General features: G+C 39.5%; 1 protein-coding gene across 5 annotated transcripts in view; it reads left to right on the forward strand.

Moving 5' to 3' along the window:
• The window catches only part of WDPCP (WD repeat containing planar cell polarity effector), a 280,521-nt gene that overhangs the window by 76,416 nt on the left and 183,788 nt on the right, over positions 1 to 20,317 (forward strand). For 4 of the 5 annotated variants that reach the window (XR_012088494.2, XM_073003877.2, XM_073003880.2 and 1 more), the window contains exons 2-5: positions 13,808 to 13,910; positions 15,317 to 15,399; positions 15,889 to 15,933; positions 17,109 to 17,159. Coding sequence is in view for 4 of the 5 variants with exons in the window: in XM_073003877.2 (XP_072859978.2) it covers positions 15,339 to 15,399; positions 15,889 to 15,933; positions 17,109 to 17,159 (157 nt within the window). In the remaining variant the exon portion in view is untranslated. The remainder of the gene's footprint in view (positions 1 to 13,807; positions 13,911 to 15,316; positions 15,400 to 15,888; positions 15,934 to 17,108; positions 17,160 to 20,317) is intronic. The other variant, XM_073003871.2, reaches the window with a different exon arrangement.

Consider the following 20,317-nt stretch of genomic DNA (forward strand, 5'->3'; position numbering starts at 1 on the left):
GTTGTTTTGACTGTTGTTCCATCATGCTCAGTCATGGCAGCTTCACATTCGAAACCGTCTTTGGCATCCACAAATCCAAAGGATATGGTTCATCACAAGTCTTCAATGTCAATTAAACTGAAGGATTCTAGTCTACAAAAAAGAAGAAGAAGAAGAAGAAGAAACACACTGAAAAGTCATCAATGGATAAATCAAAGAGGCTTAAGAGGAAAGGTGAGACCCATTCAAAACCAGTAGTGATTTGCCTTGCCTCTGTTAGGCACACAGGTGATAATAACTGGTGTGGGATCTGTCTCTGAAAGTGAACCAAGGAGGAAATCCCCTCAAACTGTGGTACCATTGGGAACCAAGGCTGCTCTACAATTCCAAGAGCCTATGGTGTCAGCTCCCAGATTGAAATTGGGCTCTTCAATGCCTCATGCACAACCTAACAAACCCTTGAGGGGCTCAAATGGTTTCTGGTTCAGGATCAGACTCTGATTCTCCAGTATACAGCAGGAGGTCTCAGTCTCAGACCAGATCAAAATTACAGTCTAAAACAACTGTTCACTGGCATCCACAATTTTTTTCTTAATCTCAAGAGCCATGGCACCACCATACTGTTGCTTAGTTCCCTACTGCTGCGGATGAATGCTTGACCTTCACCAATGCCATTTAAGTCTGACCATAGAAAGCTGCCACTGTCTCGTTCCCATTTTCTTCTACAGTCGATTTCTGAGGAACACCTTATTGTTCAAAATCAGAAGAGACACTCTGATAACCAACAGTCTTTACATACAAAAATTTCTACATCTAAAAGCTCTTTGGATCTAGTTATGCTACCAAGTCATTCAACAAATGGGACCTCTGCGTCTTATTGAGGTGACCCCTTGACATTGTAGTAAATTGTCTACTTCTCCAAAAGGCAGTGTATTACCAGTTTCAGACTATCTTCTACTACAAAGCACCTGAGCCTTTGGATGTTCATCTTCTACCTCTTCCAGATCTTGGAATTGATGTGTTTTGCTTCAGCTTTACTGATATCAAAGTTTCGATATCAGTTTCACTGATATCAAAATGACCAGATAGGTGGGGTATAGAATAAATGAATGAATGAATGAATGAATGAATGAATGAATGAATGAATGAATGAATGAATGAATGAATGAATGAATAAATAAATAAATAAATAAATAAATAAATAAATAAATAAATAAATAAATAAATAAAAGTACATATAGGTTTCTCAATTACCAGCCACAGAGGCATCACAGCAGATTGCTTCTCCACTGTTGGTTTAGATTACTCTGATTCAGATGGGGACAATCTTCATCACCTTCACTATTGTCTCCTTCTGAGGACATTTGCACGTATTCTGATTTTGCAATGGGGATGACTGTAAGTCTTCAGAACTTCCGGTAAAGAATCTATAAACAAAAGTCTATAACCCAGTATTTAATAACAAATGCCTACTGCTAGTGTTCTGTTATAAATACCTGTGTTGCCTTCCTTTGATATACCTGACTGCACTGTCACGGACGAAACCTTCTTCAGCACCTCCAACTTTGAGACACATTGAACATCTTAGGCGGATAGCCCAGCTGCGACCCTACCTTGATGTGGGGGCGCTTACTACCTTGGTGCATGCGCTCGTAATCTCAAGATTAGACCACTGTAATGCGCTCTACGTGGGGCTACCTTTGAGGTTGCTGCGGAAACTACAGGTGGTGCAGAATGCTGCGGCCAGATTACTTAGTGGAGTGAGAAGATTCCAACATATCTCGCCCACTCTGGCCGCACTGCATTGGCTGCCCATCCGATTCCGCATCGACTTCAAAGTGTTGATGCTTACCTATAAAGCCCTAAACGGTTTAGGACCTCGATACTTGGTGGAACGCCTTCTCCCACCAAGATCTACCCGTGTCACTCGTGCGAGCCAGGAGGTGAGGCTGAGGAGCCTAACGCCGAGAGAGGCCCGGAAGGAGAAGACCAGAAATCGGGCCTTCTCGGCAGTGGCTCCTCGTCTCTGGAACAACTTACCTCCTGAGATTCGCGTGGCTCCCTCGCTGGACATTTTTAAGAAACAACTAAAAACATTGATGTATAGGCAGGCTTTCCCAACAGAAAACTCCTGACGATTTTTCTTTTCTTATATCTTTCTTTGATTTCTATCTTAGTCTAGGTGCAATGTTTTAAAATTATATTGTTTCTTTTATTGTAAGCCGCCTAGAGTGGGCTAATATGTCCAGATAGGCGGGATAGAAATAAAATAAATAAATAAATAAAATAAATAAATCTTTACAAAGGGGTCAACTTTTTATTCAAGCACCCTTTTCCAAATTCCATAATTGTAGAGACTTTACAAACAAAGGAAAGGAGGTCACTCTTCCACTATTCCAGCTGATATAGGGAGGACCATAAATTAGATATTTTGGGTAGAAAAATCTACAGCAGCACTAGACATGAGAATTTCTAATTGCCAAGCCATTATGGCTGCATACCATCAGTATATTGGGGGGAAATTCCAGGCTCTAATGGCCTGTCTGCCTAGGGACAAAAGATCTTTGGTGGCATCCTTTCAACAGGAGGCATATTCCTTGGCAGCGCATCAAATCCATTCAGTCAGGCATGTCACTGATTGTTCTGCAAAGAATATGGCAGCAGTGATAACACTCACTCTGTAGGCATATTTGGTTTAGATCAGCCAGAATTTCAAAGGATTCTAGATCTAAAATTGAAGACCCTTTTGATGGAGAGGGTCTTTTCAACAATAAAACAGATGACGTAATGGAGGATTTGTTTAAAAAGAAAACAACAAAACATATGGGGATCAATAGTCAACAAACCCATCAAAGACAGTTCAAAGAACCTTGGAGGACTTTCCCCTCTATAATAGGAATAAATCATCCTCTGAAAAAACATGAGATTCACCTCAGGCCCCTTCTCAAATAATAGGAACAAATTAGATTTTTCAAAGTACAAGTCTTCAACATCATCTAAGAAACCAAACAAAAAGAGCAAATAGCATCTTTTAACTCCTTACATGTTGAGATTGATACAACAGACATCTACCATTTAACCAGAAAGGAATCTCTAGCCCCTCATATCAACACATGGCATATAATTACCTCAGATTCCTGGGTCCTGTACAGAGTCATCCATGGTTATGTTATTGAGTTCACAAGACTTCCTCCAACTGGCTGTATTCGTACCACTACTCCATCTCAAATCTTGGAGGAGGAAGAAGTTACAACATTAATTATCAAGGGCGCAATGCAACCTGTTCAATGCAGGATAGTTATTATTCCCATTATTTTAAGATATCAAAGAAAGATGGAGGTTGGTGCACTATCCTCAAAAGGCATGGGAGGAGGAGAAAGGTCTGGACTTACAGGCACCAGAAGGCATCCAGTGGTGCTTTGTACAGGCATGCTAATCCAGGTGTGTGAGTGTACAGAATGACTACTCAAAGAAACCGCTACAGGTAAGTAGCTTGCCCTTCCTTTTCATTGGAGATTTGGCAGCTCCCCAGACGGTTGTGGTTTAGGTGCCAGCTAAAAGTATATTTTTGCAGTATAGGTAAGTGGACATTAAAAATGTTGATGATGATGATGATGATTGAATTTTATTGTCTATATAACATTTTAGAGTTCTGATCTTAATTGTGTTTTATATATACGTTGGTCACTGCTGTGGCTTTTTTTGAGGAAGGATGGAATATAAATCAAACAAATACATTCAAGTCACTTTCAAGAAGTGTTCTACATGGTTTTTGAGGTGGTTCAGGTATTAATATTCCAAAAACACGAATCTAATTAAAAGCAGTATATGAATATCTTCAAGTGAAATGCATACTTTTGAAAGACAATCATTTGCATCATTGAATCTCTCTTAAAATTGGATTATATCAACTCCCTAGAGTTTCAGTGCAGAGGCATGATATTTGGCATTCTTAAAAGTCAAAGAACCTGGTTTCTCTTCTGCACATGATAATTCAAGCTTTAATGAAATACAGCCTTACTAACCAGTTTGTATGTCCACAAGGTTCTAAGTGTATATTATTTTGGTACAGTTGCACAAGTAGATGTGTTCAAATTGAAAATGTGTAGTTATAACATGACCACTTGTAGTTTCAAAAGATAGGGCTCATTTCTAGATTTCTTTAAAATGTAAAGAATTAATTCAGTGGAGCATGAAACAACTTCTCACCAAATGGAAATAAGTTTGCAGTGTGTGATTTTCATGTCACTGTTCTTAGTTTATCAGATTATGTTCCCCCCTGCCCCAGGTGATGATTATGAAAGCTATAGTGAGGCATTTTTTTTTAAAAAATGACAATATGAATTTCTGTATGGCTTTCAAATTGATATAAAGTATGTTGGCTTGTATATCAGCATATGATTGTTGAAAAGATACAAGATTCATGTTGGCAAACATTTATAAGTTGTTGGCAAGATTCCGTCCACAGCAGCATGTTAATTCGGCTGATATGCTACAACTTTAAAGAAAAACTCTCTGCATGTACATCCTGTTCCCCTGAAAATAAGACCTAACCTGAAAATAAGCCCTAGTATGATTTTTCAGGATGCTCGTAATATAAGCCCTACCCCAAAAATAAGCCCTAGTTCAGTGAAACCCTGCCCTCCACCATTGTGCAGCAACCAAAAGAAGATGACATGACTTGTATTTGAATAAATGTGGACTGTTGTACATGGAAAAAAAATAAAACATCCCCTGAAAAAAAGCCCTAATGCATTTTTGAAGCAAAAATTAATAAAAGACCCTTTTGGAGAAATATGGTCTGTCTGTCTGTCTGTCTGTCTGTCTATCTACGGAAATTTAAATATGATATATATATATATTCCATATATTCCATATTTAAATTTAAAATTCCATAGATAAATGAAATATATGGAATATGGAATATATATATAAATTGAGTGCTCCCTCACCCCTTCACGCATGCGCCCATGCATGCAAAGCAGCTGTCGGGAGGGAGTGCCTGCGGCGGGGGGGGAGAGGTCTGTCTTCGTGGCCTGGCAGTGGCGACGACGGGGGTGACCAAGAGCCAGGAGGCTGAGCATGGCCGGGGAAATTCAAACGGAGCTGGACAGCATGCTTCAGCCTGTGACCAAGCAGAGCGCTCAGGCTGAGGAGCTGAAGGGCTCAGGGCACAACAGGTAAGTAAGCCTGAACTGGGGGGGCTGAGCAAGCCTGGTGGGGAAGCCGGCCTGAGGGTCAGCAGAGGCGGCACAAGGGAAACTTTCCCTGGATCGCTGGTGAATTTGCAGCCATGTTGAGATCCCGTTGGTTGAGAGAAGCTCCCGGTTGGAATGGGAACGGCTTCACTTTGCGTTGCTGGGTGGGTTGTTTATGGGGAAAAGGAGAAAGAGAACCAAGAAGGTGGCTTTTCCTGGCCCTTGCTTTCGTGGCCCATCATCAGCAGAGGTTGCCTTTCTCCTTTTCTCTCTCTTGCTTGCTTCTGTAGGACGCCTTTGGGGCTGTCGGTTGAACTTGGCATGACAGTGGTTAGCGTTCCGGTGATGTTTCCATGTTGTCTCCTGCACATGTGCGAAGCGGTGGGGGAGTGCACATGTTCCCCCAGTGCTTCACGCATGTGTCCGAGAGCGCGAGCGCAAGGGGGCGCTCCACCTTCCTCAGAGGCTCAGCTGGTACGCCATAGGAAAAAGATTTAGACCTTTATGGGTCAAAGCTAGCACTTTGAATTGTGCCCAGAAATGAATCAGCAGCCAGTGGAAATGCTGTAACAGGAGAGGTATATGTTCCCTCCGAGTAGCCGGTTACTGATATGTCAATAGCATTTTGGACCCAGTGAAGTTTCCAAACACTTTTCAAAGGCAGCCCCAAGGAACTTAATTACAGAAATCCCAAATGAAATGTAACTAAGACAAGTGGCACTGTGTTCAAATCAGACCTCTCCAGGAACCCTGTTCCCAAATCTGTCTTTCAAGTGACTAGAGGCACCTCTGTTTTCTCTGGATTATGTTTCAGTTTATTCACCTTCATCCAATCCAGTACTGACACCAGACATCATTTTAGAGCTGGAACAGCTTCTCTGGAATTAGATGAAAAAAGAGATAGATTTGGGTGTTGCCAGGATACTGATGAGATTGAACCCCCCCAAACTCCAGACAGCCCCTCTTAACAGTTTCACATAAATAGCAGGGGGGGGGGGAACAGAACCCTGAGGGACACCACAGGGCTACAGCCAGGATGTTGAAGAGGAGTTCCTCAGCACCACCTTCTGAGTTCTCCTGTCCAGGAAGTAAGTCTTACCCAGAGATACAGTGAAGAATGATATCTTAGTCAATGGTTTGGAAAGCAAGCAAGTACCTCTAGCAACTAGAATTTAAAGAAAACAGAATTTGTAAGAGAGAGAAAAAATTAAACATGCACCGGTATAGAAATATTTGGATAAATAAATATTGAAAAGTAGTTTCCATTCTTCCTGAAGGCACATTTTCCCCAAGCAGGGTTTCTTCCATTCACAGAGCGCTGTTTGGAATAAAACAGTTTCATGTAAATTGCCCATTCCAACCAAGCATTTTAGAAGGAATAATACTGATTTCAACTCAGTCTTTTGTGATTTTCAGCTTTTGGCTCCCCCCCCCCCCCCCGGCCATTCCCACAGGCTTCAACCCCACCACTGCTAATATGTGCCTGTCCAACTGATTACTCCTGAGTGGATGCTGTTGTTAACAGAAGAAAACAAAAATGGGCTACAAGGCTCTAGATATGTAGAATTTGGTTAGACAGATGGCAAAATATAACCAGCACTGTATGGAAGAGCTACAGCTTGATAGTTGGTTATACTGGGGCAGAGTGTAGTGAGAAGAAATTGAATGTGGCTTTAATAAAAAACTAGACTTTACCTAACTACGCAGTGGATAAAATGGAGCAGATTGGCTTCAAGTCTCCCTGAGTAGACCAACCCTTATTTGTTAGTTCACTTCAGCTGGCACTTACTCTCTCAGTACAGTCACTTATGGACTCTAGTAATGAGTAATAATAAAATGTTTCTGTTTATGTACAGTTCTTCATAGATTAAAAATGAACATATTGTGTGGAAAATTATTAACTGGTTGCACTGCTAAGCTTAACTGGTTAGCTTGTTTCATTACTGTCTAATTGACTGGTAACATAGAACACTTAACTCTGTCTTCAGACTTCATTGCTCACACACTGATACTAACAGAACCTGACTGGAAAAAATCTGGGAAAAAGAATCTGAGGTAGAGCGGGAACTATTGGCTGTTACTGAGTTGTTTGTGTTTATACTGAGTTACAATACGTAATGGTGAATTAAAACCTTTCCTTTGTGTACGTATGGTATATTTTTATTTTGTGTCACAGTGAACAAGTTATTTTGTATATTTTTGTAGTGCAACCATGACTGAATTCATTGTACTAAACTATTGATGTTCTAAGTGTGACACTGTGCTATTAGGAATTAGCATGTTAATTATATTTGCATTAAGTCTTTTAGTTGCCACATTTTCTGTTAGACAGCATTTCTGTTCTCTGTTGGAAAAGCGTTTTCTATATGATTTATACAATTAAATTTAGTAGATTTCTGGTTTAAGAATTTGTTATACCTATCTCCTGATAATACTTTATCTAATTGGATCCAAATTTATTGCAGAGTCTGGAATACAATGTTCAGGTATCATGTATGCTTCAAGGAGCAGCTCTCCTTGGTGAAGGAGAAATAGAAAGAAAAAAGCTTTACAGACTCATTATTCTATATTTCCAAAAATAAATTTAAAAGACGTGTGCTGACTTGCTCTTGATATTTAATTGACTATGACTTTGACAAAAGGAATTAATGTTCATGTTTTTAGAGATAGAGTTCTAAAATCCCTATGCCAACAGAGAGGTGGGGGGCTAGAATTTACATCTTGAACTCAATGAATGTGACCATTGCATCACATTTCTTCTAACTAACCTTAAAAATTACTATTTGACGTGAGCAGTCAGTAAAGAAGAGATTTGGTTATCTCTTCAGCTGGGCATTGTTTTCTACAATTATCTAAAAATAAAAAATTAGGAGATTCAGAGTGACAAAATAATATTTTATATTTTTGTTTGCCTTTCCTCTGCTTTTACTCCTTTTTAAATTTATTTAGGGAAAGTTATAACTCTCTTTTCAATGAATGTCCTTGAAGCAGGCTACAGTTAAAGATGTGAAAGTGTGAGTAGTCTTACAAAGATAACAGTAACACAGTATAATAGCTGCATTAGACTAACATTAAGATACAGTATTAAAAAATCAATTGTGATGATGTGGTCAGAAAAAAAAATGTTCCAAACACAAATGTGAATCTTGCAAATTTCTGTTCCATCCCAGATCAATGGCAATACAGATTTCTTCTTTGCCTAGGTTGAAGTAATGAAACCAAAGGCTAAAGTAATTCCATTTTGTTGTACAGGTTTGATGTCACATAGCTTTTATATCAGTGGAATATGCATTTGAAACAATTGCTAAGGTTTTGAAAATAAAAATTCAATTTTAGTTTGACCACAAGAATCTGAAACTTCAGAAACATTACCAAATGAAAGGTACCAGTCTGGTAGGAAATAGTCTGCTGATACAAGCCAAGCATCAGAATTTGTTCTTTGAATGTGACCTGTCTAACAGTTTCTCATTATAAAATTAGTTATGAAAAACTTTTCATTGATTATGACTAGTATATGAATAATTCATTTCAGTTTATTATTATATATAGTAAGTGGAAGCTTAATAAACCACAAGAGAATTTGAAGTTTAATAGCTGTTTAAGGTATGACCTCTGGTGTGACACTGGAAATAGCAGCATAGAATATGATGAAAATCTAAGTATTATTGGCTGAAATTATGTCGTTTAGTAAGTCAATCTTCCTCTGCTCCATGCATACAAACTGCAATGTCACCATTACTGCTTTGAAAAGCAGCTTCTAAACCTTCCATCATAATTATTTTCTGCTATGATCTAGTGCAAATAACGGTTTTGGATTGTGCATATGAATCCCTCAGTTTCATCCTGAAGATGACCTAATTTAAGCAACAAGTTTGATTGTTGCTTGTCAACATTATTATCCAGGAGATAACTGGGGTGCTGTCCATGTACCAGTTTCTCAAGCCATGCATTTCTGTTCTGTGGGACCTCCGTTAATGTAGCTTGGTTCTCAGTTGCAAATTGTAATAAGATTATTCCTTTATCATTTCTATTGTTATCTGATGAAGTGGAACTGTGATTTCATGGATGCAATTTCAGAGTTTCACTATTTAAGTCACACAGAGATTCTTGAGGTCAACAAGCCTGCCCCCACCCCACCCCATGTTCTATGACAAATTGACACTCTATATACACTTGGATGATGGTACTCATTATTCCAGAAGGACTCAGGTTTTCCTGTTTAAATCATCAGGACCATTGTACAGTGGTGCCTCGACTTACAAACGTCCTGACTTACGACCAATTCGAGTTACAACCAGCTCCGGCTGCAAAATTTTGCTTTGACTTGTGACCGACGCTTTGAGTTACAAATGGAAAAAAAAAATGGGGAAGGCGGGGAATTTGAACTGCTTTCAGTTAACCATTGCTCCGCGAAGGGGCTGCTTCTCTGTAGCTCTTTCACCCCAGTGGTTAGAGAGTGTGGGTTCAGAGAGAGACTTTGGCCTGCCTGGTACTGCCTGGTACTGTATTGTATTTTTTTTTTTGGTACTTTTGTTTTTAAAAATTATTCCTTTTTGGATTTTTGCTTTTTGACTTTTTTTTTTTTTTTTGGACTTATATACCGCCCCATAGCGCTACAAGCACTCTCCGGGCGGTTTACAATTTAATTATACAGACTTTCTTTTTTAAAAAAGAGAGACTGCCTGTTCTGGGTCAATACTGTATGTACAGGGTTTTTGCAGCATGGGTTTGGGCTAGGGGGTTTTGTTTCTGTGCTCTAATGGGTCTTGCAGTGTGTAGTTGTAGCATTTTTAGTCCCTGCTAGAATTTTTTTTAATGTGGCTCCTAGGGTTTGTGTACTGTGACTTTTCTTTTGGATTAAAAGGTGTTGGTTTAAAATGTGTGGGTTTAAAATGTGTTTTAGACTCCAAAGTCTCTCTCTCACATTGTCTTCTCTATCTATCCTCTTTCTTTTTGTGCTTAAAAGCACAAACCTTTGTCTGAAGGGTCCGTTTGCTGGAATAGTTGCTGGAATGTTTTTTTGTTTGTTTGTTTGTATTCTGTGGCTCATAGGGTTTGTCTACTGTGACCTCTCTTTTGTTTAAAAAGGTGTTAGTTTAAAACGTGTGGCTTAATACGTACAGTGAACCCTGTACTTACGGAATTAATCGGTATTGGAATGGTGGCTGCAAGTCGAAAAGTCTGTAGGTCGAGTCTTCATTGACCTACAATGCATTGAAAACCGATTAATGCCATAACTGGCCATTTTTGTTCCATTTTTGTTCCATTTTGGTTTTTTTCTGGTCTGTAGGTCGATTCTCTGTCTGCAAGTTGAACCTAAATTTTGCAGCCAGAGAAGTCTGTAACTCGAAAAGTCTGTAAGTTGAGCCGTCTGTAAGTCAAGGGTCCACTGTATTTTAGACTCCAAAGTCTCCCCCCCAATTGTCTTCTCTCTCTCTCTCTCTCCTCTCTCTTTTTGTGCTTCAGGGGTCTGTGTGCCCCAGTGATAACCTTCTTTCTTTTCTCTTTTCCCCATTGTTCCCTCCCTCCTTTCCTGCCCTTTTTTTAACCTAAGTTATCTTAGGTTTATAAAAAAGGTCTCCCCTAGTGGTAGTGGACGAATTAACCGCTTTTCCATTAGTTACTATGGGAATAAATGCTTCGACTTGCGACTGGCACCTTGAGATACGACCAAAAATGGCCGGAACAGATTAATCGCATTTCAGTGCATTCCTATGGGAGATGGTGCTTCGACTTATGACCATTTTGAATTATGACCATCTTCTGGACCGAATTAAGTTCGTAAGTCGAGGCACCACTGTATATCCAATCTGCAATTCAAAAAGGATACATTAGTACATGGTTTTCCAAGCTATTAATAGCAGTACGTTTTCTTTTTTCAACAAGTTCTGTTTTAAATACCACTTTCATTCTATCAAAGTACTTTAAGTATTGCCTCAGAATTTTCTATACCTCCAATCATGGCAGCCTGCTTTGTTGCCTTCTACAAGGAATGGAGCCATCTAGGGAGATGTGACTCTTTGAAAGGAAAATTAAAATCATCTATCTGGATTCAGATATCTTCAGCTCACTTAAACTGGAGCATGCGTACTATTTTATTAAAAACAGACTTTAAGTAATGAACAACAAGGCGTGTTGAGTGCTGCCAATAAGATCTGTTTGCCTGTATACATGTAACTCCTGTTCAATTGTGGACATATCACAGTTTAATTTTATTTCTTAGAAAGTCGTAACGCCTGGAGAGCCTTTTCGTTAGCCAGAAGTAATGCTGTGCTCTCCAGTGCTGTATACGCTAGATTTTATTTGTTTATAGGTTCCCCATTTACTATTTTATTCTATTTTATTTTATTATGCCAATAAAAGTACGAGGATGATGAAGTACTTGTTTCTGAATAACAATTTAAGTTTGTGGTTTATACCGAACTTTTCTTGGATGCCTAGATATTTATAGGTTTTCTGCTCCTCTGAGCATTGAATAAACTGTCCATTTGTGAGCTCATGGTTACTGCCCTCTAAGAACCTGCCTCTTTTCATTTGAATAGTAACACATTTATGAACAACAGAGTTTATTTGATATCTGTAAGACTCAGTGATGTTTAAGAGACTGTTCCACTTATTAAGACAGTTTGCAAACAACTTAATATCATCCATATATGTTAAGTTTGAAACAACCAAACAATTTATCTAATTAGAGTTGTAGCCTTAACTGCTATCACTGAGATGTCTAGACAGGAAATTTAAAGCCAGTCAGAACCATGAAAAGTTTAAAGAATCATCCTGAAAAATACCTCTCTGAATAAGGATATTATTAGTTGGAAGGTCTCTGTCTTTCACTTTATTGTGAGTTTTGATAGTAAATGAACAAATCTATTATTAATTTTGTAGATCTTCAGAATTTCAAGCAGCTGTGAGTGGGCCAAGAATTGAATTACTTTTGGTAATCAATATAAGCAAGTGATAAACGTCTTGAGTTCCTTCGAACCTGATTCAGTATGAAGGAGTCAGTTGTGATCAGTTCCTTAGAGCTGTGGGTTTCTTAATGTAGCGTCTCTGCTGGTCTGTTAAGACATAGTTGCATTCAAAAAAACTGTACATGTTTGGGGAAATAATTGATGTAAACAGCCTGTAAATGATGAGTAAACAGGCAATAGATCGGTAAATTTTACAATTTAACTACTCACTATATTTATAAAGAAAATGACTTATTTGTTTTGTGAAGAATATTGGAATAATTTCAAGTTGCCAGGAGTCTCATTTTAAAAAGTAGGCAAATGTGAGGGGGTTTAACTTAATTTTTTCCATCAAACTTTTTGAATCTCCTCCATCCTGGGGGCTTTAAGCTTTTTAAAGACAGACTGTGTCCTTCCTAAGGTTGTTTCTCCTTCCACCACAGAGAAAAGCAATGGTTTTTCCTGTTTGGCCCTGAAGATCCTTTACATGTGGCTCTAATCTTAATTGCCAGGCAGGCTTGTTGTAGGTTTTTCTTTCTTCTGCTTTGTGTTCCACGATCTTAAAGGAAAATGTAACAGTTCACAAATGCTTGCTGCTAAGCAATAAACTACTGTGTGAATTGAGTGAATATTACTCCATTCATGCAGAAAATTGTTTCCAATCTGATCTAGAGTTAACATTATATTATAAACATAGATCAGATGGGCAGGGTATAAATCAAATAAATAAATAAATAATATTTATTTATTTATTTATTTATTTTGGGGAGAAGAGGTCTGTTGGTTGGGGAGATTCCATCCAATTTTGCAAGGTTGCTATATACCATTTCTCTTACTTTTTGCCAAAAATCTTTATTCTCTGTCTCTGTTTTCTTATGGATTGTCAACCGTCTCAGAAATTTGTGTCATATTGGCATAAGGATGGTTTTTATTGTGATTTAAAGGACTACCATGTTCGTCTGGGAAATACTATTGATCAATCAAATAAACATTCATTTGGCCACCTGTTCTCTTTCTATTTGTGTAACATAACTTCCCCCCCCCCCCCATATGATGCACTAATGGTCTGCAATGAATCGTGCCCTTAGTGCACATCTGTATAAGCTGCAGGTAGTTTTTGCCTCCGTCCCAGTCTTTTTGGGTCTTGACAGTCATTAACTTTATGGGACAGGTACACAATCTCCTCCTCATCTTCTTTTGTCTATTTCTTGCAGCCTTCTGTTTTCTTGCATAGTCTTCTTCCTTGTGCTGAGGTGGCGTTCTTTGGAACTCCTGGCTCTGAAGGCAAACTTTAGCTTGGTCCAGCGCAAAGTCCTAAGGGATAAAGTTGTTCAAACTGAGCTTGCTTGATGGCAGTGGCCTTTATTGAGAGTGTTACCATGTTCCTGCCCAATGGCAACAAGTAGTTCTCAGGGATAAAGTAACGGACATTTTTAATGTGGCCCACCTATTAAACTATGAGCATAGCCCTCATTAAACCTGCTGACAGATAAGTGAGTATAACATTTCCTTTGAGATTTCACACTCATACTGAGTGTGAAATCTCACACTCCTTAAGCAGGTTGCTGTATATTACCTACAAAGCAGAGGGAACTGGTATATCTCCTGTTGGCAAAAAAAGCTGTAACTGTTCCAGACTAGCTGTTTCTAAATTAATATATATTTCTATTTTATGTTTAGCTCCTGAAGAAGGCCACTGCTGAAACACATCAAGTCTGAGAATAAAATCTGCATTGCCAACATTTTTATACATCTTGAGACTCGGTCTCCAACTTACAACCAGGTACTGTTACTTATTTGTTTATTTACTTATTAAGCTTCTAGACTGCCCAACTTAGTAAATACTACTCAGGGTGGTTCACATAATTAGCACATAAAAACTAAAATAATAAAAGAATGCATAGATAATAGCATAGACAAAACAAAAAACAAAAACAGGAAGGCCACCCCTGAAACCGTTGGTAACTGCTCACTCTGGGTCAATTGTTGCCAGTGGTTTTCTCTCAGAGTTTTCCTTCTTTTAGCTTTTGGGGACCCGCCTCCTACCCACAAGGCAGTGAAGGCAGCACTTAGTGGATGGCAGTGCTTCCTCGCCATACCACAGTTATGTCATTGAGCCTATCTGTTTTTTCGTGGGCTGCACTTCCATACCCTGCTAGCATTGCTGCTCAAATGTTCTGTCTATCATAGCTGTTTGCCTACATATCTATAGGCCAGGGGTCTCAAACTCAATTTACCTGGGGGCCGATGGAGGCAGGGTCTGGCTGAGGCTGGTCTGCATCAGATTTTCTGCCAAGCGGAGCAAGAGCCCGAGGAAGCCGCCCAGAACTTTCGTTAGGCCAGCTGGGGCTCCGAGAAGGAGGAGCACGCAAGCCCTCGTCGTCGGCCAAGACCCCTCCAGCTGCTTCTCCACTACCACCACCAGCAGCAGCAGGATGATGAAGCGGAGGAGGGAGCGCCAGCAAGTGCCTAGCCTGGGGGGGGGGGAAGGAGGGCACGACACACACACACAAAAAACCTTCACAGAATCGCCTTGCCAAAAGAGAAAAGCCCCCATCAGTACCCACAAAATTAAACAGAACGGGGCGGCCCCCCACAGGTTCAAGTGGGGGTGTGTGCAGGCACAAAAACACAAACACGGAGGTCCGGCAACCTTCCTTTGAGGCCTCCCCCTCAAAAAAAGGCACACTCAGCAGCAGGAGCTACCCCCACCGTGACACAGGAGCAAACATTGTGAGGCGAGCCCAGGCAGCCTCCAAAGCTGAGGCGGCTGAAGCAGGACGAAGAGGAGGAGAAGGAGGCGGAAGTACTGCCGGGTGCTGAGGCGGCAACTGGCCAGGCTGGTGCTGGGGGTGCCGAGAGAGAAAGAGAGCCAGAGAGCCGCTTCCCTGGAAGAGGCTGCTGCTGCTTCTGTTGGCATGTTTGAGACCCCTGCTATAGGCCATTCTGCTGTCCATTACCTATGGACTCCCTCAGGAACTGAGGCTTGCTCTAGGTTATTTTGCCTGATATGCTTGCATAGATTAAAATAACTACCTCTTACCCTAGGTTGTTACTGTTGTTACTCAGTTGCAATTTGGTAATGAGATAATTAGAAAAATGTGACATATTTCCCTTAGATTTTACACTTGATAATGAAGAGATTTTCCCACTTAACATTTAATGTTGTCCTTGTTATCTTTGTCCTAGAATTAGCTATTGGCTGCTTCAGATGACGGTCTTCCTTTCTGAGATGCACCTTTGGTCTTTGAGAAACACTTTACATGTTGAAGGTATAGCAGATGTTAACAATTTTCTAGCTTTTATAACTGAGAAACTTACATGATAATGTGAATATTTATCTTAACTCTTAACTCGTAGTGCGTTGTATTTGCTTTGTACCTACTCTTCAGTTCACTGTGCTCCTGATCTCCCATCACTCCTAAAATAACAAAAAAGCTAATTTCTCTAACAAGGAGGAAGGGAAGGTATCCTTGGTGGCCCATGTGTTCTTGTGGAAGAAAAAACTCTCTAAGTGACTTCCATGTGTAATTCCTGTCCAGATAGATTCATACAGTGTGCCAAATGAGTGGTATTTAATGTTTTCTTATATATAAGGAAATCCCCTCATGTAAAGAGAAAAAAATATTGAAAAAATCTCAATATTTCTATCACTAAATGCACAGATTCTCTGCTCTATCTGTAAAGTAGTTTCTAGCCACTATAGAAATGTGTTGGATTTCAAGTTAAGGTAATTCAATGTTATTTTCTTAATTGTGTAGAACAAGACATTGGGATCTTTCATTACTATGACAAGAAGGAACCAGGTAAGGTATAATAGTGATAAAACATTTGCGTACTATTAATCTGTCAGCATTTCTGAAATAAAGGTTTTAGTTCCCAAAACTAAGTAAAAATGTACTTGGGTTAAAAAAAAAAGCATAGCAAGTTTCATGGGTAGTTAGAATTTAAATAAAATGAGAAAGAACCCAGCTGGTACACGATTCTTTGTCCTCAAAGTCTGAGATGTAAACTGAAACCTGCATAAATATAGAGTCTACTGTTTTCAACTCTTTGTCCCCTGCTTTATTCCTTCGTTTTAAGACTGTGATTGTTCAGTTTTCAATATCACATTACCCTTCTTTTTGCTTTCTTCTTCTTTCCTCCCAATACTTTTTAACATCTTCTCTGAGGAAGAAATATGGAGATCTTTAAACCATGACCACAATCATACATGTTTTGGGTTGATTCTGATCGTGGATTTTGGCTTTATTTTTCTTATAGACTATGGCCACAGACATAGCTTACTTTATTTGTGAAACAAACATTTGTGGAACCAGAATTTATATGCAGTTATAGCTAAAAGCATAGATTAAAATTGTTTTAAAGCAGAAAATCAGCAAAGGCAATGCATATTTCTAAATGTTTGGCTCTTTATATAAAAATGAAATGCCTTATTTTAGACTGATACTGAGTGTTCGATTATCTTTGTATTTGTTGGAGTTCCAGCAGAGGGCGTTGTAAATTCATAGGAGTGCACTGGTGTTGGCCTCCTGGATCCCCCTTACCTGATATTTGAAATAGGCATTTTAGAGTGAATGATCAATTTTCTTTATCTGATTAATCCTTTTAATCCTTGAAGATTCATGATGGGCCAAAAGGTCTTTTCAGCTAGAATTACTTCCTGTTTTAGCCCAGGCTAAAGTGGTGGCTTGTGTGGGCATCTCAGCTGCCTCCAAGATTCTGATGACAGACTGCCTGTGTGTCTAGTTCGGATTCAGTTGCAATTCACTATCTGATTAGACTAAAATATCTGTATTGTTATTGGCCCACCTGCAGAGATTGCTTAAGGCTTTGTTTCACTGCAAATTTGATTTGTCCAGGAGAGGAACACTTTCCTTTCTACCAGATCTTAGTACTTTTCTAAAGTGTATTTTAATCAGCTCTTTGCTGAATATGGTTATGAAGATTATACAAACTTATTTTTTCCTCCTTCTTTTAGAGCCACCAATAAACTTTGGCTACTTCCATCTGAAGCAGCAATTTGCAGAATGTAAGGACATTTTCAACATCTTTGTTACTATGGATGTATTTTAACTGTAGGCAATCATACTGTCATGTATTGTCCTCCTCCAGTGTTCTTTTTAAAATCAGCTACAGAGATGGCAGTATTGAGTAGGGGACTAGCTTGGGGTCTGATGAGGAAGAGACTACTTAACATGGCACTTTTGGCTATTTTTTTGCTCAGTATCACTTCCCGAAGATAGGATCACTCTGGCAGAAGAAGAGACAGATGGTTCCTGCCTGGTGATCTTGTCCCATGGGAATTTAGCTCATTTGGGAAAGTGCTTCGGTAGTTAAGTAGTCCCTGTTCTGCATGGTTCTCCGCTCAAGATTGTAGCCTCCTTAATAGCTTTTGTAAGAAAGGAAAACAATAATACACTGAAAAATATACATGTTATTGGACATCTTTACTAGATCTTAGTGTAGTTGGGTACACATACTTCAAAGTAGATTGTGACCTTTTAAGTTAACAGTTTGCACATCTATGGTATTGAATCTATAGTCACACTTTAGACTCATTAAAATAAGTGTTGTTGTTATTTACTGTCAAGTTATTTTAGACTTATCAGTCAGCAATCCTAATAGGGTGTTCAAGGTTATTGAGTTATTTAAGGGGTGGTTTTTACCACCCCCAGTAAATTTCTATGGCAGAGAAGTGATTTGAACCCAAGTCTCCAAAGTCCACTACTTTGTCCACACACTAGCTCAATTTAAAATCATCTGCCAGAATGTATAGAGATAAACACTCTATCATAAAATGAAGTTGTGCAATGAAGTTGAAAGACATGTCAACCCATCATATAGCTGATCATGTATGCTCTGATCTTTTTGCAGTTCTTTGTACTTCTAGCCAGAAAGGATGGGAACAAACAGGCTGTGGTCAGCATTCAGCCAAATCTAGTACTTCTGATTCTTATAAAAATTCAGAGTTTGCCTTTGTAGAGAATATATGCTTGCTATGTTTAAATGAGGTGTGATATAAATGCATCTTATATGTTAAATTATTTATTTATTTATTGTATTTATACCCCGCCTATCTAGTCATTTCGACCACTCTAGGCGGCTTACAACATAAAGGATAACTAGTTCAAGAAAAATTTATAACAATTAATTAATTAAATGATTTTGCAAGATGGGAAAAATACAAAATAAATCAAATAAAGAGAAAAAGAATAAAAAAGGAAAGAGGACAGGAATTAACTGGAAGGGAAGGCCTGCCTATACATCCACGTTTTTAGAGAGAACTTTCAAAATAATTACATGTTTAAAATTCCCATAGCAAATAAAACTACCGAATAAAAATTATAATGTCAACTAATGTGGGAAAGGCTTACATTTGGAACCATAGGACAGTGTTCCTTTCAGTTGTAGGAGACAGGGCTTTCCCCTAAGACTGCAGTTTGACTTATTTCATCAAAGAAAGAGAGAGACTCTACCTTGGCTTCCACTACAGAAATTTCTTTTTTACAAATTGAGAAGGAAAGATGCTGCCAATAGAAGCTCAAGGAATGATCATCATGCATTCTGCCTGGCCTTTAGAAGGATGCATAGGCCACCTAGGTTGATAGAAGGAGGCATAAGCCACCTGGACTGGATGGCAACCCACTGAGAATTTGTGGTGTCCTCAGGGAACTTCAGAGGCCCTGCCAAATGTCCCAGGAGCTCCATTCAGGAATGTTAGCACCACGGTGGGAAGTGTTGTTCAATCTGTGCCTTAGGAGATTAGCCCAACAGCAGCAGTAGCAGCAGCTTTCCTCTGCACAGAAATACAGTTTGTCACCCACATGAGGTCTGGGTATCTCCTTCAGCTACAGGTTCAGCACTAGAGATGGGGATGAATATAAAAATGGATCGCTTTTTCTGACGAATATAGCCAATTCGTTAAATAGGAAGCTCCGTTGTGATTCTGGAGTCTCTTAAGTACCTGGGGGAGCTTTCCTGGGGGTGTCCTCTTTGTGACTATATAACTTGGGGGTCCATGATCCAATGTTCAACAAACTTTCAGAAGCTGTAGAAATGTGTCTGAGGAAGCTTCCCCGCAATTTTGGTGTCTCTAGGTCAGGGGTCAGGGAACTTTTTTACCTTTTACCCCCTCCCCCCAAAAAATTTATATACGCTGACATTACCCCCTTGATTCTAAAGGAAGGAAATCATACATTATTTGAATTAAAAATATTAATGAATCTACACAGGCTGTGTACCGAACTAGCAGGATGCACCAAATTTGATAAAGATGTGCACTATTTTTGCTGGAACACATTGCACTCCAGCCATGGTGTGGTATAGGGAGTAGTAAGGTGTCCAACGTGCCTAGCAAGTTGCATTAAATTTTTGCTAGCTTGCAGAGGATTTAATCATCATCAGTGGCTGCCAGAGTGGTGCTAGCAATGACATGCTTGCTAGAGACAGCCAACAGAGAATTGGGGGGGAGGCTTTCCCTACCACTTTAATCATTCTATGTGTGGTGTGCAAAAAGAAACAAACCAGGCTAAAGGCCATGTCACCCACCCTGGTGCCACAGCCCAATATCAAAGAACCAGTGTGCTTTTTTATTATCGTCAATGGAAAACTCAGCAGTGGCCAGAGGATTGGAAAAGATCAGTCTACATCCCAATCCCAAAGAAGGGAAGTGCCAAAGAATGCTCCAACTACCACACAATTGCACTTATTTCACACGCTAGCAAGGTTATGCTCAAAATCCTACAAGGCAGGCTTCAGCAGTATGTGGACCAAGAACTCCCACAAGTACAAGCTGGATTTCGAAGAGGCAGAGGAACTAGAGACCAATTGCTACCATGTGCTGGATTATGGAGAAAGCCAGAGAGTTCCAGAAAAATATCTACTTCTGCTTCATTGACTATGCAAAAGCATGGCAGAAAGTGAGGAGGACTCAATACCCCCAGGATTTTCACTTTTACCCAATTTGGAGTTCTCTGACCTATGCTCTAGGTGGTTGGCAGCCAGTGTTATAGCCGTTTAAAGTGCAGATGGATCGATTTGTCAATTTGTTGAAGAATGTATTTGCAAAGGCTTTCAGGGCACAGAGTGCTACTCCAGTCCTCTGAAGATGCCGGCCACAGAGACTGGCGAAACATTAGGAAGAACAACCTTCAGAACACGGCCAAAGAGCCCGAAAAACCCACAACA

Source organism: Pogona vitticeps, chromosome 1 (assembly GCF_051106095.1).
Source record: "Pogona vitticeps strain Pit_001003342236 chromosome 1, PviZW2.1, whole genome shotgun sequence".
In the NCBI taxonomy this organism is placed as follows: Eukaryota; Metazoa; Chordata; class Lepidosauria; order Squamata; family Agamidae; genus Pogona; species Pogona vitticeps.